Here is a 15,348-nt window from a genome sequence, read left to right on the forward strand (position 1 = left end):
CCAGATGAATACGATAAGTCCCAGTTAAGATTTTTTTTTTAAAGGGAGAGAGACGGGGCCTATCTACATAATCCTGGCTGTTCTAGCACTAGGTACGCAGACCACGAAAGCTTTGAACTCAAAGATCCGCCTGCTTCTGCCTCATAAGGAGTATGCCACCACACCAGACCATCCCATTACATAGCTCTTCCACCTTGCTTTACTGTCAAAGTTATTATAAACATATGTCTAAGAATACTACCCCCTACTATTCTTGCTTGAGGCAAATATTCAAATTGACAAGTACCCCCAACACTTTTACAGAATAATTAAGACAAATAATCCAATTTTCTTTTTTGTAATTATTATTTTTGAGATGAGGTCTCATATAGCCCAAGTTGACCTTAAACTCCTGTCTCTCCCCCATATCTCCTTTCGAGACAAGGTCTCATTATATTATATGATCAGGCTGGTCTTGAACTCCTTGATTCAAGTGATCTTATTTCAGTCTTTTCAGTTGTTGGTGTATGCCACTACATCTGCTTAAATTTTTGGTGTCTCTCTTTTTAAAGATAAGAGTTTCATTGTATAACTATTGCTGCCTGGAACTATGTGGACAAACTTGTCTTCGAATCTCCCAACTCTACCTCCCAATGGCTAAGCCTACAGATGTGGGCCATTATGCTTGCAGAATAATGTTTTAAACCTGAATTAAAACTGTATCATCATGTATTATGTACCATACACACACACAATCTTTTCTAATTGCAGGTTAAACAGACACACACTCAAATCTGTACCAATGTAACAAGGCCAAAGACAACACAACTTACTATCAGAAAAGGAAAAACTGTGACCATCTATACAGTACTGGGACAGAGAAACACTGCTATTTGACAGTTGGTATTTTATTCAGATAGCAGTCTCATTTCATGTGATCCAAGAATATTGAAAGAACTCAAATAAAATCAGATGTGAAGGTCAGTCTTCACACATCATAGCCAACGATGCCACGTTTGCCTATGATCTCTCCGACATAAAACCACATCCACACCTCAGTGGCCACCAAACCATTCAGCACAGCTTCCTGGAAAAGAGAAGGCACAAATTTTAAGACACTTTAAAAAACAAACAAACAAACAAACAAACAAACGAAAAACCCAACACATATTTGACACTATTCTCTCAGATTGACAGAGAACATAAGGATACTATTCAAAACTACAGAAGAGTTTTAGCCAAAGTCAGGAATTACTGATGTTCAATGTTCAACTTCTGAGAACCTTGAACTTTCAATTTTGTAAGCCAAATGGGCCTGAGCTTATAAATTCTTTCAAAGGAATTTTTAAAGACCTGAACTGACTTAACCCTTTCATTATTACTTTATGAGACATTTTATGGGCCCCAAAACAACCCACATCCTGGAAGTGGCTCAAACATCAGACAGGGCACTCAAAGGAAAGCTTGTCTCTGAACAGACACTTCTGTCCATCAAAGATGAAGAACCCTGTCTTCTTCTCTTTTACACCTCATTTTCTTCATTTTTATTTACTACTATTTGGTTTAATTCTTTCCAAGTATTCAATATTCATTTTATGTTCTAAGTCCTTGAAGAGAGAGGAAAAAACCCCCCACATATGGTTCTAGAAAGCACTGTTTTATTCAAACACAAACTAGGATCTAGAAACTCTTACTTGGAAAAAAACTACTTAGATGCCTTTACTACTATCAATAGGGGCATTTCTGGAGGTCATTTCCCCTTCGGTTATGCCAGAGGCCACTAGAAGCCTCCTGTCACCCACTCCCCAGGTGAGGGCTCTAGCCCCAGCAGTTATTAAAACTGAAACTTAAAAGTCAAGTTCCAATTCTTTTTTTTTTTCAAATTTATTTATTTATTATGTATACAATATTCTGTCTGTGTGTATGCCTGAAGGCCAGAAGAGGGCACCACACCTCTTTACAGATGGTTGTGAACCACCATGTGGTTGCTGGGAATTGAACTCAGGACCTTTGGAAGAGCAGGCAATGCTCTTAGCCACTGAGCCATCTCTCCAGCCCCCTCAAGTTCCAATTCTTGTGGCCTTTAACATACATGCAATTTGAAAACCCGAGATTTTAGTATTTTTGTTTTGTGTAATAATTAATTCTAGAGGGTTTTTTTTTTTTTTTTTTTTTTTTTTTTAGCTGAAATGGGGATAATTCTAGGACAAAACCAAACCAAACTAACAAAAACAAAAAAAAAAACCAGCAAAGGCAGCCATCAGATTATACTATACTAATATTAGGAAGGAAATGCAGGCTGCCAGTTATTCAAGATGCTCACCTTTATGCTCTAAGACCAAAACTAGACCAAGACAAAGAATTAGCTGAATTATTTCTATCCAGATTACAAAACTTCTTAGCAGCCAAAAAAGATTACCTCTCATTATGTTGGATTCTACTTTATTGGGAAATAGATATATTATTAACCAAAAGAATTGGAAAAATTCCCCAATAGACATTTTCTATCACAAACATATTTTTTCACAGCCCATAGTTACCTTAACTGTAAGATGTTTGAAGCTACCAGTTTTAGCACTTTGAATTATTTTTTTCGCACTCTGAATAGCTGCAGGGAGTTCAGCAGGGGTTGGGGGAACCAGCTCAACCTTGGCGTATTGCCAAAATGTGGCCAATCGAGGCTTCGAGTAAGTCACAGCAGCTGGAAAACAAAACATAACAAAACAAAAAAACCCAGGATGAACTCACTAGAGATCGAAAGAAGCAGATGTGTGGGCTGGACACAAATATTTATTCATGTATCACATCCACTCACTGCTTGGACCGAATGTGCAGTGGGTGTGAAAAGTCAGAGCTGCTGCTCCCTGGTAACAAGAAGCTTTTAAAGATGCAGAACACCTGTGCCACAGGGCCACTCAACCGACAGAAGCTCTAAGCAGTCAATTCATAGTGGCCAGCTAGTATTTACTCACCTCTGAATGGCAAATTTAATTAACTGTAAAGTTACTGGTCCCTAATTTGAAAACAAAGACAAAGCAATTTATTCATTTTTCTTAGTAGAAACACCGTATTTGAAAAGAAGGAGTCCAGAAGGGTAAGAAGCTACATAGAACAACATCCTTTAATAGTAAGATTGAGGCTCATCACGATATTGGCCACAAGTCCAGATGGAATTATATCAATTAGTATCCATTTTTGATACCCTTAGCAATATGTGCTGGATTAAATCTCTTTCACCAGAGCACAGTTGCACCCCCTTTCAAAACTGCACTCATAATACAAAAAAATTTACCTGTATTGGTAACAGCAATTGAAACTAGACTATACTGGGTGATGGTGGAGCACACCTTTGATCTCAGCAGTCGGGAAGCAGAGGCAGGCGGATCTCTGTGAGTTCAATGCCAGCCTGGTCTACAAAGTGAGTTCCAGGACAGCCACGGCTAAACAGAGAAACCCTGTCTTGAAAGACCAAAACCAATCAACCAACCAAACCCCTAAATCTGCTAGAAATTCCCTAGAATCATAAGCCAAAATTCCTTGATGTGTTCACTGTTTCACATCAATGGATTCAGTAGGAGAAGTAATGATGAAATCAGCAGAGTGTGGAGATGTAGCTCAGTGGGAGAGCACATGCAAATTTCTGGACTAAAGTTGTCGCACAGAGAGACAGAGACACACAAACTGAGGAGAGAAACATATAGGAACTGTAAAGGCAGCTGGGCGGTGGTGGCACATGCCTTTCACAGCACTTTGGAGTCAGAGATAAATCTCTGAGTTTGAGGCCAGTCTGGACTACACAGTGAGTTCCAGGATAGCCAGAGTTACACAGAGAAACCCTGTCTGGAAAAACAAAAAACAGGGTTGGAGAGATGGCTCAGAGGTTAAGAAGAGCACTGGCTGCTCTTCCAGAGGTCTTGAGTTCAATTCCCAGCACCTACATGGTGGCTCACAGCCATCTATAACGAGATCTGGTGCCCTCTTCTGGCCTGCATAGATAAATGCTGACAGAACACTGTATACACAATAAAATAAAGAAAAACAAACAAAAAGGAAACTGCAAGAGCAAGAAGTGCTCTTAACTACCGAGCCATCTCTATCATCATTTATTTATCTACAGACTAACATGCAAATATGTGTCTGAATATCTGTTGTGTTGGCTAATTTTGTGTCAACTTGACACAAGCTAGAGTCATTTGGTAAGAAGGAACCTCAATTAAGAAAATGCCCCTACTAGTTTGGCTGGTGTGGCATTTTCTTGATTGGTGATTGATGTGAGAGGGTCCAGCTCACTCAGGATGGTGCCACCCCTGGGCTGGAGGTCTAAAAAGGCAGTCTGAGTAGGGTGGTGGCGGCAAACACCTTTAATTCCAGCACTTGGGAGGCAGAGTGAGTTCCAGGACAGCCAGAGCAACACAGAGGAAACCCTGTTTCAGAAACAAACAACCAAAAAACAAATCAAAAAACAAACCCAAAACAAGTAGGTTGAACAAGCCATGGGGAGCAAGCAGCACTCCTCCTTGGTCTCTGCCTCAGAAGCTGGCTCTAGGTTCCTGCCCCGATTTCCCTGGATGATGGATTTCACACTGTAAAGATGAAACACACCCTTTCCTCCCCAACTGTTTTTGGCTATGGTGTTTACCACAGCAAATGAAACTGTCAACTTTAAAAATAGACTCTAGCAGCAAGAAAAAAAGCCCAGTACCTAAATGGTAATTTGTAATTCCATTGTTTGATAAAAGGAACTAGGGCTTCTTGGAGAAATGGCCAATTCTAATGCTGGGCCGAGAAATAGAGTCATCATCATGTAGAACCAAAAAGATGAGGCATGTTAAGGGGCAGAGGCGCCAACTTAAAAGATCTACAGATGGCCACGGCTGGCACAATCTCAGCAATAAATGACACATAATTAGATATGAGAAGCATGGAATAAATTTAAATGAGCCAGTGCAATGTACAACTGAAAAAAATAAATGGGAAAAAAAAAGAAGAAAGAAATGAAGACAGATCTTTCTCACAGAGTTCCACTTGATCTATGTAGAAGATGGATCCATCCACCACTCTAACAGAAAACCCGCCTGCTCTGGTTACTGGCTTCTAAAGAATGGGTATAGACACAAAAGAAGACATAAGGCTGGTCACCACCATCACTGTAAAATAACATTCTTTGTTTTGGAGGGGGGGGGTGAATGTAGGAGGTGGACTTGCTGAGAAGAGGTCTAGGAGAGGGAGGGGGAATGGTGTGCATATGAAAAGGACTAAAATTCATTATATAAATGTATGAAACTGTCAAAAACAACTGGTTAGCAGTGGGAGATCTTATTAGATCAGGAGATGGGTATGGCCTAGGCAGTTGTGTTTCATGTCTTTAATTCCAGCACTTGGGAAGCAGAGGCAGGAGGATGGATCTGAGTTCAAGGTTAGCCTGGTCTACAGAGCCAGTTCTAGGATAGCCAACTTACACAGGGAAACCCTGTCTTGAAAAACCAAAAAAGAGATGGGTCTGAGTATCATGAGCCTCCTGATATGTGATCAGGGCAATTCATCTCTGCTGTTCTTCTCAAAATCCCTATGTCCAGACTAATCAGCAGAGAAACTCAAGATCACCAGTTTGGGCAACATTCTTCAGGATATCTAGACAGATACCTCAAAGTTGCTGAATCTTGAAAGATCAGACCTAAAAAGGGGGAGACTGGAGAGACCGACAACTAATCGTAAGATAATACCCTGGACTGGGACCTAGAAGTGAAAGACATTAATGGAAAAACTGGTGAAACCCAAATAAGATCCCCAGCTTAGTGAAGGGTAGAGAAACCAGATGCTGACCTTCCTGGGGAGATCCGATGATAAAGCTATATAGCCTGGGGAACGGGAGATTAGTCACATTTAATACAGCAGCCTATACTGTAGAGCGAAATCCACCTGATAGTCCCGCCCCGTCAGAGCCCCTGTCAGTACCTCTGGAGAACAAATTACCTTTCAACTACTCACAATAGTAGAAAGAGGTATGTGTTGTATGAAAAAAGATAACGTTGGTAATGGGTTTTATTTTTGATTTTATCAACAAAGCCAGTTTTAAATTCCTGAATACAAGCTACCTAAATGATGCAAAAATCATACTGTTAGGAAAAGAAATTCCCTATGAAATATTAAAAATCGCACCTCAAACCACCAAAGTCCAAGCGTCAAGCCTTCTGGGTGTATTGATGTAAAAATCCTAACGGTTTGCAACAGATAGCGTGATGATCTTAGTAAAGGGAAAGATAAGACAAGAAATGCTTTGGGAATGTGGAAGACGGCTTACTAGCCCACTAGTTAGTGTTCTGTAGGAGGGAGGCCTGTATTTAGAGTCTGGCACTCTGCGGTCCTCAATAGCTCAATATTGTTTGGCTGCTGATGAAGGGGAGAAGGGAACGAATTACTAAGCGGCCAAACACAGCAAAATAAGCTCAGAAGCACGTTTTAAAAATTCGCTTTCTATTCATATTTTATCTGAACATTTAGAAACTTAACTATTTGAAAATCTGATCTTCAACCACATGTAGTACACATACAGAAAAGAAAAAAAAAGTAAATTTCACCTCCCGTTTCAGAAATACAACGAAAAATCATTTGCTGCTCAGAAGAGAACGGTACTGACAGAATATATTACTCAGGCGTGTGACTATTCAGTGTTCATCTGTGATACGGCGGTCTACCAGGCGTTCCAAACACAGCAAGCCCTCGGAAGCCAAGCCACCACGACAAAGACGACTGCCGACAGGCACCGCTACCTATGCGGACTGGGGCACGGACATTGATCCCTACGTTCCAACTTCCCTTCGCCGGACGCAGGCTTCTCTAGGATCCGACCAAGTCGGTAAGCAAACACAACTTTCAAAGGTCTTACCGGTCTTGAAAAATTTCTGATGACTTCCAGATGCTTCGCCAGACCACCTAAGGAGGCCTGACGCGCGACTTTTCCCTGTTTCCGCCGTTCCCTTCCCAGGTCTCCAGGGCACGGTAAGGGGGCCTCATGGCGTTCGCGGCGGAGGGAAGCCGGGCTTCTTCACACGACCCTCTTTCCGGGCGAGGTTAGGGCCCGAAGAAGCCGGGAGCAGGCCGGGAGAGGCTGCAGCCTCACGGGGGCCTCCGGACGGCCCAGCCGACGCCCGCGGGCCCCTGGGTGCCCACTCCCTCCCCCCCCCCCCAGCCCCCGCGAGCCTCCCCCCGGCCGCGCTCACCGGATACTAGCCCCGGGGCTTTCTCCGCGAAGTTACGGACAAACTTGGCCATGGTCTAGGGTGGAAGGTCCGTCTCCTCGAACCGCCGGCTGAATGTCACCCTCGGAAGGACCCGTGGCAGGCCCCCTGCCCCACTTCCAAGGTCAGGCTGCCCCTCTCTGTGCCTGTTCAGAATATATAGGCATCCCTCCTGTGTTTGTGGAATCTAATTAGCCAGTTAATTTTGTTCAGCACAAATAAAATGTAGATATGAATAGATGAGGCAAGAGAACATGTAGCGAATAATGACTTTTCTCGGGAAACAGGCATTGCTTGGGGCAGCCATTCATGGCGGCCCGGAAGACAGTTGAGGTGAGGAAATGCGCCTGCGTTGTTGATTTTCTTAGCTTTATCTCCTCCACTTTGCTTGCGGCAGTTTCGTAGTTTTTCAGAGAACTTGGAAATTGAGGCTGCAGGGCGTCGTGAGATGCTTGTGGGCTGATATGTTTGTTTTAAAGACATAGCAGGTCTAAGACTGAAAAGGAGCTTTAAGAGGCCGTGTAGGCGTCACCTAACCCAAGTCACCAGACTCACCCAACCAATGAACCACTTCTTTAATTGGCCTTCCCCACCCCTCTGTGTAGCTTTGTGCCTGTCCTGGAACTAGCTCTGTAGACCAGGCTGGCCTCGAACTCCCAGAGATCCTCCTGCCTCCCAAGGGCTGGGATTAAAGTCGTGTGCCACCACCGCCCGGCTAATTGATCTTTTTTTTTTTTTTTTTTTTTTTTTTTTTTGGCTTTTCGAGACAGGGTTTCTCTGTGGCTTTGGAGCCTGTCCTGGAACTAGCTCTGTAGACCAGGCTGGTCTCGAACTCACAAAGATCCGCCTGCCTCTGCCTCCCGAGTGCTGGGATTAAAGGCGTGCGCCACCACCGCCCGGCTAATTGATCTTTTATAGTCCCATTTTCCTCCGCAGCCAGAATCAAAATTGGAATCCAACCCCGGTTTTTCAAACAAGCCACATGGAGCTATGAGGACAGGAGGAAGACGGTCATAAGTACTGAGGTGCACAGTATGCCATGCATTTTGTAATTCAGTAAACGCTTTGGGTATTGTTCCCTTAAAGAGAGAGATTTCTAAATGGTCATATAAGGCGTCTCAGAGTTGTAAGATAAGCACAGAGAGAACATAAGATTATGTAGGCGTGGTGCTGATCTTGAAGACCTAGAGAGCCTTGATGTGTAAAAAAAAAAAAATACACATTCTAAAGGGCTGCAACTTTGATATGACAGAAAAAAAAGGTGTAGGAAAGTGAGATTTTATTAGAACAAGAAAAGTTCTGGAGAAGCCTAAATGTTAGAAGTAAAACGGATGAGAGCGTTAGGTAGAAAGATCAGAAGTGAGATTAAGGAGTCAAGAGCATGTTAATGAGAGAGGGACAAACTGTCTTAGATGCTGATGTCAAATTATGGCAGGAAAGATAATTTGGGTGGTGAAACCCATGTTATTCCAGCATACAGGAGCCTGGAGGATTGGGAGTTTCAGGCCAGTCTGGACTACAGGGTAAGACTATGTATTTTTGGGAAAGAAAAGGCAAGCTAATTATCAGTATGAATATTTGTGACATTAACTAGAATGAATTCCAAAATCTCAGAAACCAGATTGCATCGACAAAGAAATATGGAAGAGAATAGAAGTTAGACAACTCAAGGGGAATGTGGAACTCATGATAAACTGAAGCTTGAGAAGGGGAATTGTCAAGAACTTCAAGACAGCAAAGAAGAGAGAGGAAATAGTTTGAGAGTGGTGGAACTTTTCCTTGAATGGGGTGATGGGAGAAAAGTGAGGAATCTGAGGGATGCCATCTGAGTGTAAAAGGGAAATGGGAGGAGAGAGAATTCTAGGTGAGGGGCTAAGCTTTAGATAGAATATCTTAAAGACACTGAAGAGTTACTGGGTAGTAGCAGAACCCACAGGTTTGTGGTTGCAGCAATCTAAACATCCAACAGTTGCCTGTACTTTAGATATTGGAGCAGAGGATAATGTTAAATGAAACCAGGCTGAGATCCTGCATGTCACAGGTATAGAAACAGGGGATGAGGACATGGTAGCAAATTATTAAAGGATCTGGTGTTTAGGCTAGATAAAGTAAAGTCATAGGGTGCAATTTAGAAAAGAAAAAAAAAAAGATTTCTTGAGACTCTTCTCCTGAGAACAGTCCCAGGGTCCCTCTAGAGGTCTATGTGAGGCAGATTAGGCCAGCCAGGTTACACATATTTGCTAGTACCTTGCTTAGAGAGAGTGGCAAAATCCTCTAGGTTTTCAGAGGGACTTTTGAAATGTCACTAGCTTTTTCTTTCTGTGGTGGTGGTACTGGGCTTGAATTTAGCAATGTGTATGTCAGGCAAGCTCTCTACCATTGAGCTACAACCCTTTTAAATATTAATTTGAGCCAGGAAGTGGTGGAGCACCCCAGGAAGTGAGTTTGAGGCCAGCCTGGTCTACAGAGCAAGTTCCAGGGTCGCCAGGGATACATAGAAAACCCTAAACCCTATCCTGAAAAGCCAAAATAATAAAACAATTAAGTTGGGCTGGCCTTGAACTTACTAGGTAGCCCTAGCAGGCTTTGTCCTCCATACCTCCTATCAGTTAGTAGCTGGGATCATAGGCATACACTATCACACTAGGCTGTAATAAAGGGATAGCAAAGGTAGTAAGTCAGGTGCTCATTTATTAAATACAAGTTTTGAACAAACACCCCCAGGCAAGTTTGACAAGAAGTAACCTTCCCGGAATGTTTCAAATATAGTCATATTGATTGAATTTGATTTCAGTCAACTTTTTTGCTGTTTTGTTCTCCATTTTTCTGTCTGTAAGTTCTCTTCCAGTTTAGCAATTAGATCCTGCGTACTATTTCCTCACTGGCATGGTACAGCATCAGCCTGGCTTGTAAAGGTACCTAGCAGTCTTAGGCTTTGCCCAATGGCAGCTCAGCAACCACAATCAAACAAAAAAAGTAATGAAACTTGTGTAGAGTGTGGTAGTAACAACAACTGGCACCATTAGACTACTTGTCAGGTTTCCTTCAATTTTCACATACCCACAGAAAGCCATATTAAACAAACAAACAAATAAGCAAACAACTGCTTGAACCCTAAATAATTTTCCAAGCTTAGTATTAGCTTCTTGGTGAGTTAGGAGCAATGCCAGAGCTGATTGAAGTCTTCACTTTCTTTTTGTACTCCAGCAAAGTCATCACGTAAAACTCGGTATGTCAGGAAGTCTTAACAGGTTTACAGCTGCTGCTGAGTTCCAGACAAGACACCCCTTTACCTCTGCAAGTGCGTGTATGCGTCCTGTTAGACAGGACGGTAGTCTCCAGAATTCCTTTTTCTGGATGTCTTTAAATGAGTTCACAGAAAGGAAGAAGGCACAGAGGACACTTGGTTTCCTCACCAATAGTGGCCTGAAGCTACACACGTGCTTTTGTGATCAAAGGATTCAGCAGCATCAGTGGTGCACAGCCATTCTTAGAAAAGTATCAGAAGAGCACAGAAACAAAACAGAACACAAACTCACCAAAAAAGGCTTACAATCTGAAGGTTCAGTTCAGAAGTAGAATACAGAAGTAGAATACAGATAGACATAGAGGCAGCATAGAGGTGATCAGCTGGGAAGCTGCTGGAACAGCTGTCTTCTGAGGTCTTGTATCCATTTCCATCCAGTTTTCACCTGCAGAACTCTGGCTTCTCCTCTTTTCAAACAAAAACATCCTCCCACATTATCTTTGGAAAAATAAATGCAGTAGGTAGAAGCTTATTTCAAATGCAGGTCATTCCCAGAGAGGGAAAGGAGAATAATACACACAGAAAATGAAGTCTGATTAAAGAAAAGCAATGCTGTCAACTGGGAGCATGGAGTCTTAACAATCTGGCATTTTCGAATGTGTCCTAGGCTTCCCTGTTCAGACAAGCACGGCAACAGCTAACATTTACTTCTCAGCAGAGTGAGAGGGCCTCTCTGATCAGAGGTTTGCCAGTTGACACCACCAGAAAATACACAAAGGACTGCTTATAGCCACTTGTGTTTGAATCCTGAAACACTGCTTCTGTATATAAAAGGCTGTGGCTAATAGTAATGTTCTTTAAAGGAAGCCACAATCCCATTTCCTTGTCCTTTACACCTCTGGGCTGAGATTGATACTGATATAAAAACATCCCATACAGGACTGAGCCTCTCATGGCATGTTAAGCAAAATGGTTAAAGAAGTGGGATCAAACCACTTATTAACTACCCAGAGCTACGTGGATATTTAAAATGACTTGTGGACAAGACTTTGCTCCAATCTCTATTTTGTTAATTGGTAAACTAAGGCTAGATTAGAAGCAGCTCTTAGGAGCCATGTCACAGCCCAAACATTAGCTATATACATTTTATAGTCTTACAATATTACTTGACTAGAATGAATATATGAGAAGACATTGCCACATACCACATATATTTTATCATGGAGGACACAATATAATGTGGTACTCAATTCATATGAGACCAATAAAAAGACAGTATCTGTGTGTATAACACATACACACCGAGATATACTGCATTAGCATCTTCATAGATACACTATTGCCTATTTTACCCAGGCCTAGTTCTTGGGGCACAAAATAAAAAAGGGCACCAACAGCTTTTTACTTCTTCCCTTACTGGATACTTCACCCACTACTGTCACTCTTTAAGACTGTGCAGTTAAGTTTTTGGTGGTGACAATCTCATGGGAGTGCCTGTGATGGTATCTTTAAGTTACAAGATAATACAAAATTAAGAGATACCAACAGAAGCTGTATAAGGTCCCCCATCTTATCCATCAGCCAAAAGTCTATGCACACTAAGGTATTTGTACTTATCTGGAAAGCTGCTCTGTGCTCTGTGATATTGCAGAACTGTGACAGGGACAGGAGCTAGTAGATACACAGAATAACGGGTTTGGATACTATCCGCTGTCACCGAAGCAGCTGACATCATAGACTTAAACGCAGTTCTCACCAAAAAATGTCTAAACAGTTCTTGGGAAGGTAAAAAATAAAGTGGTAGGACATTTTTGTAGTTGGATCTACTACAATTTAGGATAGAAAACGAAATGAGGAATAGGAAAATCAAGGCTGAAGATTAGTGATGATTTATGAAGATGCTGTGAGATTTCATGAAAGCCAGGGAGACAAGGTCTTAAGAATCTTAATTATCATAATTTGCACAAGAACAATTTTCTAATTTAGTAAAGGAAAAGCAACAAAGAACAAAATAAACCAAAACCAAAAGAACAAAACAAAACTAAAGAAAGAAAGAAAAAGGAAAGGATCAGAGCCAGAAAGGGAGACCCCCCCAACAACTCTTTACGCCCTGGCGCTAGTTTGGGTTGTCTACTTCACAGTATTTATTCAAGCTGCTCCTTTTGTTGTTTCCTCTCTGCGAGCCACCGCTGGATTTTTTCTTTGAGTTCTGTGTTTGGCCGGATCTGGTCCATGGTAAGAGGACTACGGTTAAAAGGATCTGTTTGGTCACTAGGACAAGAAAAGAATGGAAATGAGTTACTCTGGAAAGTTCTAATACAGAATATCTAAACATCTCCCTGCCTTGCGTCTCGAGCCATGGTGCACTGTGACACTGTGTCAGATGCTGACTTGGGTCAGAAAGAAGGAAATGAGGAAAGGGTGACTCTCAAATCTTCAGCCACCCCATTGCTCTGCCTCAGGACCTGGATTCAATTTCCAGTACCTATATGGAGTTTTATGACCATTTGTAATGCCAGTTTCAAGGGAGTCAATGCCTTTTTCTGACCTCTGTGGGCACCAGGCACACACATGATACACCTACATACATACAAGTAAAATACTCATACACATAAGTAGAATAAATACATTTAAAAGATCTTTAAATGCTGTCTTTGTCATAAGCCTTTCGATGTCAAGTCAGAGACCTTAGACTCTGGTGTCATCATAAAGCAGCACTTGTAGGTTTTTGTTGTTCTTGTTTTTCCAGATGAGTTTCTCTGTGTGTAGCACTGGCTGTCCTAGAACTCACTCTGTAGACCAGGCTGGCCTCACACTCACAGAAATCTTCCTGCCTCTATCTCCCAAGTGCTGGGTTAATAAAGGCATGAGCCATCACCACCTGGCTTTTTTCTTTTCTTTTCTTTTTGAATGGGGTTTTGCTATGTTGCCCGAGTTGACTTCAAATTCCTGGGCACCAGTAACCTCCCTGTCTAAATCTCCCAGGTAGTTGGGACAACAGATGCACATCGCTAAGCCAGGTTCACTACCTGTGATTTTACTGACAGATTCTTGGAACAGTACAAACTGTTAAGGGATAAGACCCTTGTAATTGACATTTGATTAAATTAGCTGACTGCTATGCAAGTAAATGCAGATTATGGTTCAGTGCTGAGAGTATAGATCGGTGGCAGAATGCTAGCTTAGCATGCACAAGGTTCTAGGTTTGATTCTGTGCACTTCAAAAAACAAAGCTGGGACCAGCAATATGGCTCACTGTGTAATAATACTTGTTGCCAAGGCTGACGATCCAAGTTTGATCCCCAGGACCCACACGGTGGAAGAAGAGAACTCCTGCAAATTGTCTTCTTACCTTGCTAACACACACACACACACACACACACACACCCCAAACAAACAAACAAACAAACAAATAAATATAATTTTAAAAGTACAGCAAAACAAAGTGAGCCCCAAGAGTGGCTGGCGCTGTAGCTCAGCTAGGAGAGTGGTTTCCAGTGTGCACACAGCCCTGAGCTGGATCTTCAAGTACCACGTAAGCCGTGCATAGTGGTACACACCGTGAATTCACATTTAAAAGGGGAGACAGGATGATCAAAGGCTGAGTCATCCTCACCTACACAGCAAGTTCAAGCCTGGGCTACACGAATCCTTGATTCCAAAACAAAACGAGATTCACAATATTTTCACTGGTATCACTTAGTGTATCATCATATAGCAAAAAGTATAAGAATGAGCCGGGCGGTGGTGGCGCACGCCTTTAATCCCAGCACTCGGGAGGTACAGGCAGGCGGATCTCTGTGAGTTCGAGACCAGCCTGGTCTATAAGAGCTAGTTCCAGGACAGGCTCCAAAACCACAGAGAAACCCTGTCTCGAAAAACCAAAAAAAAAAAAAAAAAAAGTATAAGAATACCAAATGAAACAGAAAATTCACTTTTAATATCCTATTCCTTAAATCTGAGTCACTTTAACTTACATAACAGCATTTTAAACAGGCTTCATGGTCTCTCAGTACCTCTTCCTATCTAACATTGCACTTAGAAAAGGTAAGGACCAAGCCAAGCAATGGTGGCACTTGCCTATAATCCTAGCACTTGACATGCAGGAGGATCATGATTTCAACGTCATTTCAGCTACAAAGTAATTTTGAGGACAGCCTGGGCTACATGACATGCTGTCTTAAAGGGGGAGGGGAAGCGAGATGGATACAGTGACGTTTACCTTTGGTTCTAGTTATTCAGGAAGCTGAGGCAAGGAGACTGCTTAAGCTTAGGAGTTTGAGGCTAGCCTGGACAACATAGATAAATAAATAAAAGAGCTGGGGACTATAGAGTTAGGTCAGCAGCTGGGAATACATGCTGCTCTTACAAGGAACCCGGGTTCGGTTCCCAACTCACATGGTGACTCACAACCATCCATAACTCCAGTTGCAGGGGATCCAACACCTTCTGATTTCTGTAGACACTAAACATACATATGCTACACATATATACATGTAGGCAAGACACTCAAACATAAACACATAAAAGACAAAACAAGACAGCTGTAGGGAGTCACAGCATAAACTCCAGTTACTAGCCTCCCTCCCTGAACTGTAGTGTACTCTCCTAAAGAGGCACTGGCTCTTCAGAAGAGTAAAGGGATGTGTGGTACTGACTGCCTTCAATTTATTTTTGCCTTCCTGTCTTTCCTATGGACATCTGCAGGGTGACTGTCCAAACAGCACTCAGCCTGGTGAAGTTTATGCTACCACAAGCTACCACACCCAAGTACAAATATAGCAACCGAAGGGAGTATAAATCATGAGTTAAAAACAATCCCACCTTTTTTTGGACATTTTTACAATTTAAGTAAAATTAAAACATTTTCAGGCAATAATTTAT

General features: G+C 42.1%; 3 protein-coding genes across 4 annotated transcripts in view; 1 reads left to right on the forward strand and 2 right to left on the reverse strand.

Annotated features, from left to right (window-relative positions):
- Nucleotides 1-15,348, forward strand: part of LOC121438256 (phosphatidylinositol N-acetylglucosaminyltransferase subunit A-like) — a 76,621-nt gene that overhangs the window by 32,473 nt on the left and 28,800 nt on the right. Inside the window, exon 2 of the mRNA XM_041638475.1 lies at nt 6,570-6,835. The gene's annotated coding sequence lies outside the window, so the exon portion shown is untranslated. The remainder of the gene's footprint in view (nt 1-6,569; nt 6,836-15,348) is intronic.
- Nucleotides 870-7,353, reverse strand: Atp5mg (ATP synthase membrane subunit g). The gene is made up of 3 exons (XM_041638493.1): nt 7,200-7,353; nt 2,520-2,680; nt 870-1,066 (listed from the first exon to the last, which is right to left on the reverse strand). The coding sequence occupies exons 1-3, from the start codon at nt 7,249-7,251 to the stop codon at nt 968-970; spliced, it is 312 nt and encodes a 103-aa protein (XP_041494427.1). The 5' UTR covers nt 7,252-7,353; the 3' UTR covers nt 870-967.
- The window catches only part of Ube4a (ubiquitination factor E4A), a 42,604-nt gene continuing 37,146 nt past the window's right edge, over nt 9,891-15,348 (reverse strand). For both annotated transcript variants that reach the window (XM_041638473.1, XM_041638474.1), the window contains exon 20: nt 9,891-12,735. In XM_041638473.1, the coding sequence (XP_041494407.1) occupies nt 12,609-12,735 (127 nt within the window). In that variant the 3' untranslated portion in view covers nt 9,891-12,608. The remainder of the gene's footprint in view (nt 12,736-15,348) is intronic.

This window comes from Microtus oregoni, unplaced genomic scaffold (assembly GCF_018167655.1).
Source record: "Microtus oregoni isolate MIOR12 unplaced genomic scaffold, Mior012 000055F_ref0000237, whole genome shotgun sequence".
In the NCBI taxonomy this organism is placed as follows: Eukaryota; Metazoa; Chordata; class Mammalia; order Rodentia; family Cricetidae; genus Microtus; species Microtus oregoni.

Bases quoted from the DNA above. Each gene is read 5' to 3' on its own strand.
- Atp5mg (XM_041638493.1), bottom strand. From the start codon at position 7,251: ATGGCCAAGTTTGTCCGTAACTTCGCGGAGAAAGCCCCGGGGCTAGTA. The intron at 2,681-7,199 runs GTGAGCGCGGCC...TTTGTTTTCCAG, and splicing joins AGCCCCGGGGCTAGTATCCG to CTGCTGTGACTTACTCGAAG. The intron at 1,067-2,519 runs GTAACTATGGGC...TCTCTTTTCCAG, and splicing joins TCAAACATCTTACAGTTAAG to GAAGCTGTGCTGAATGGTTT.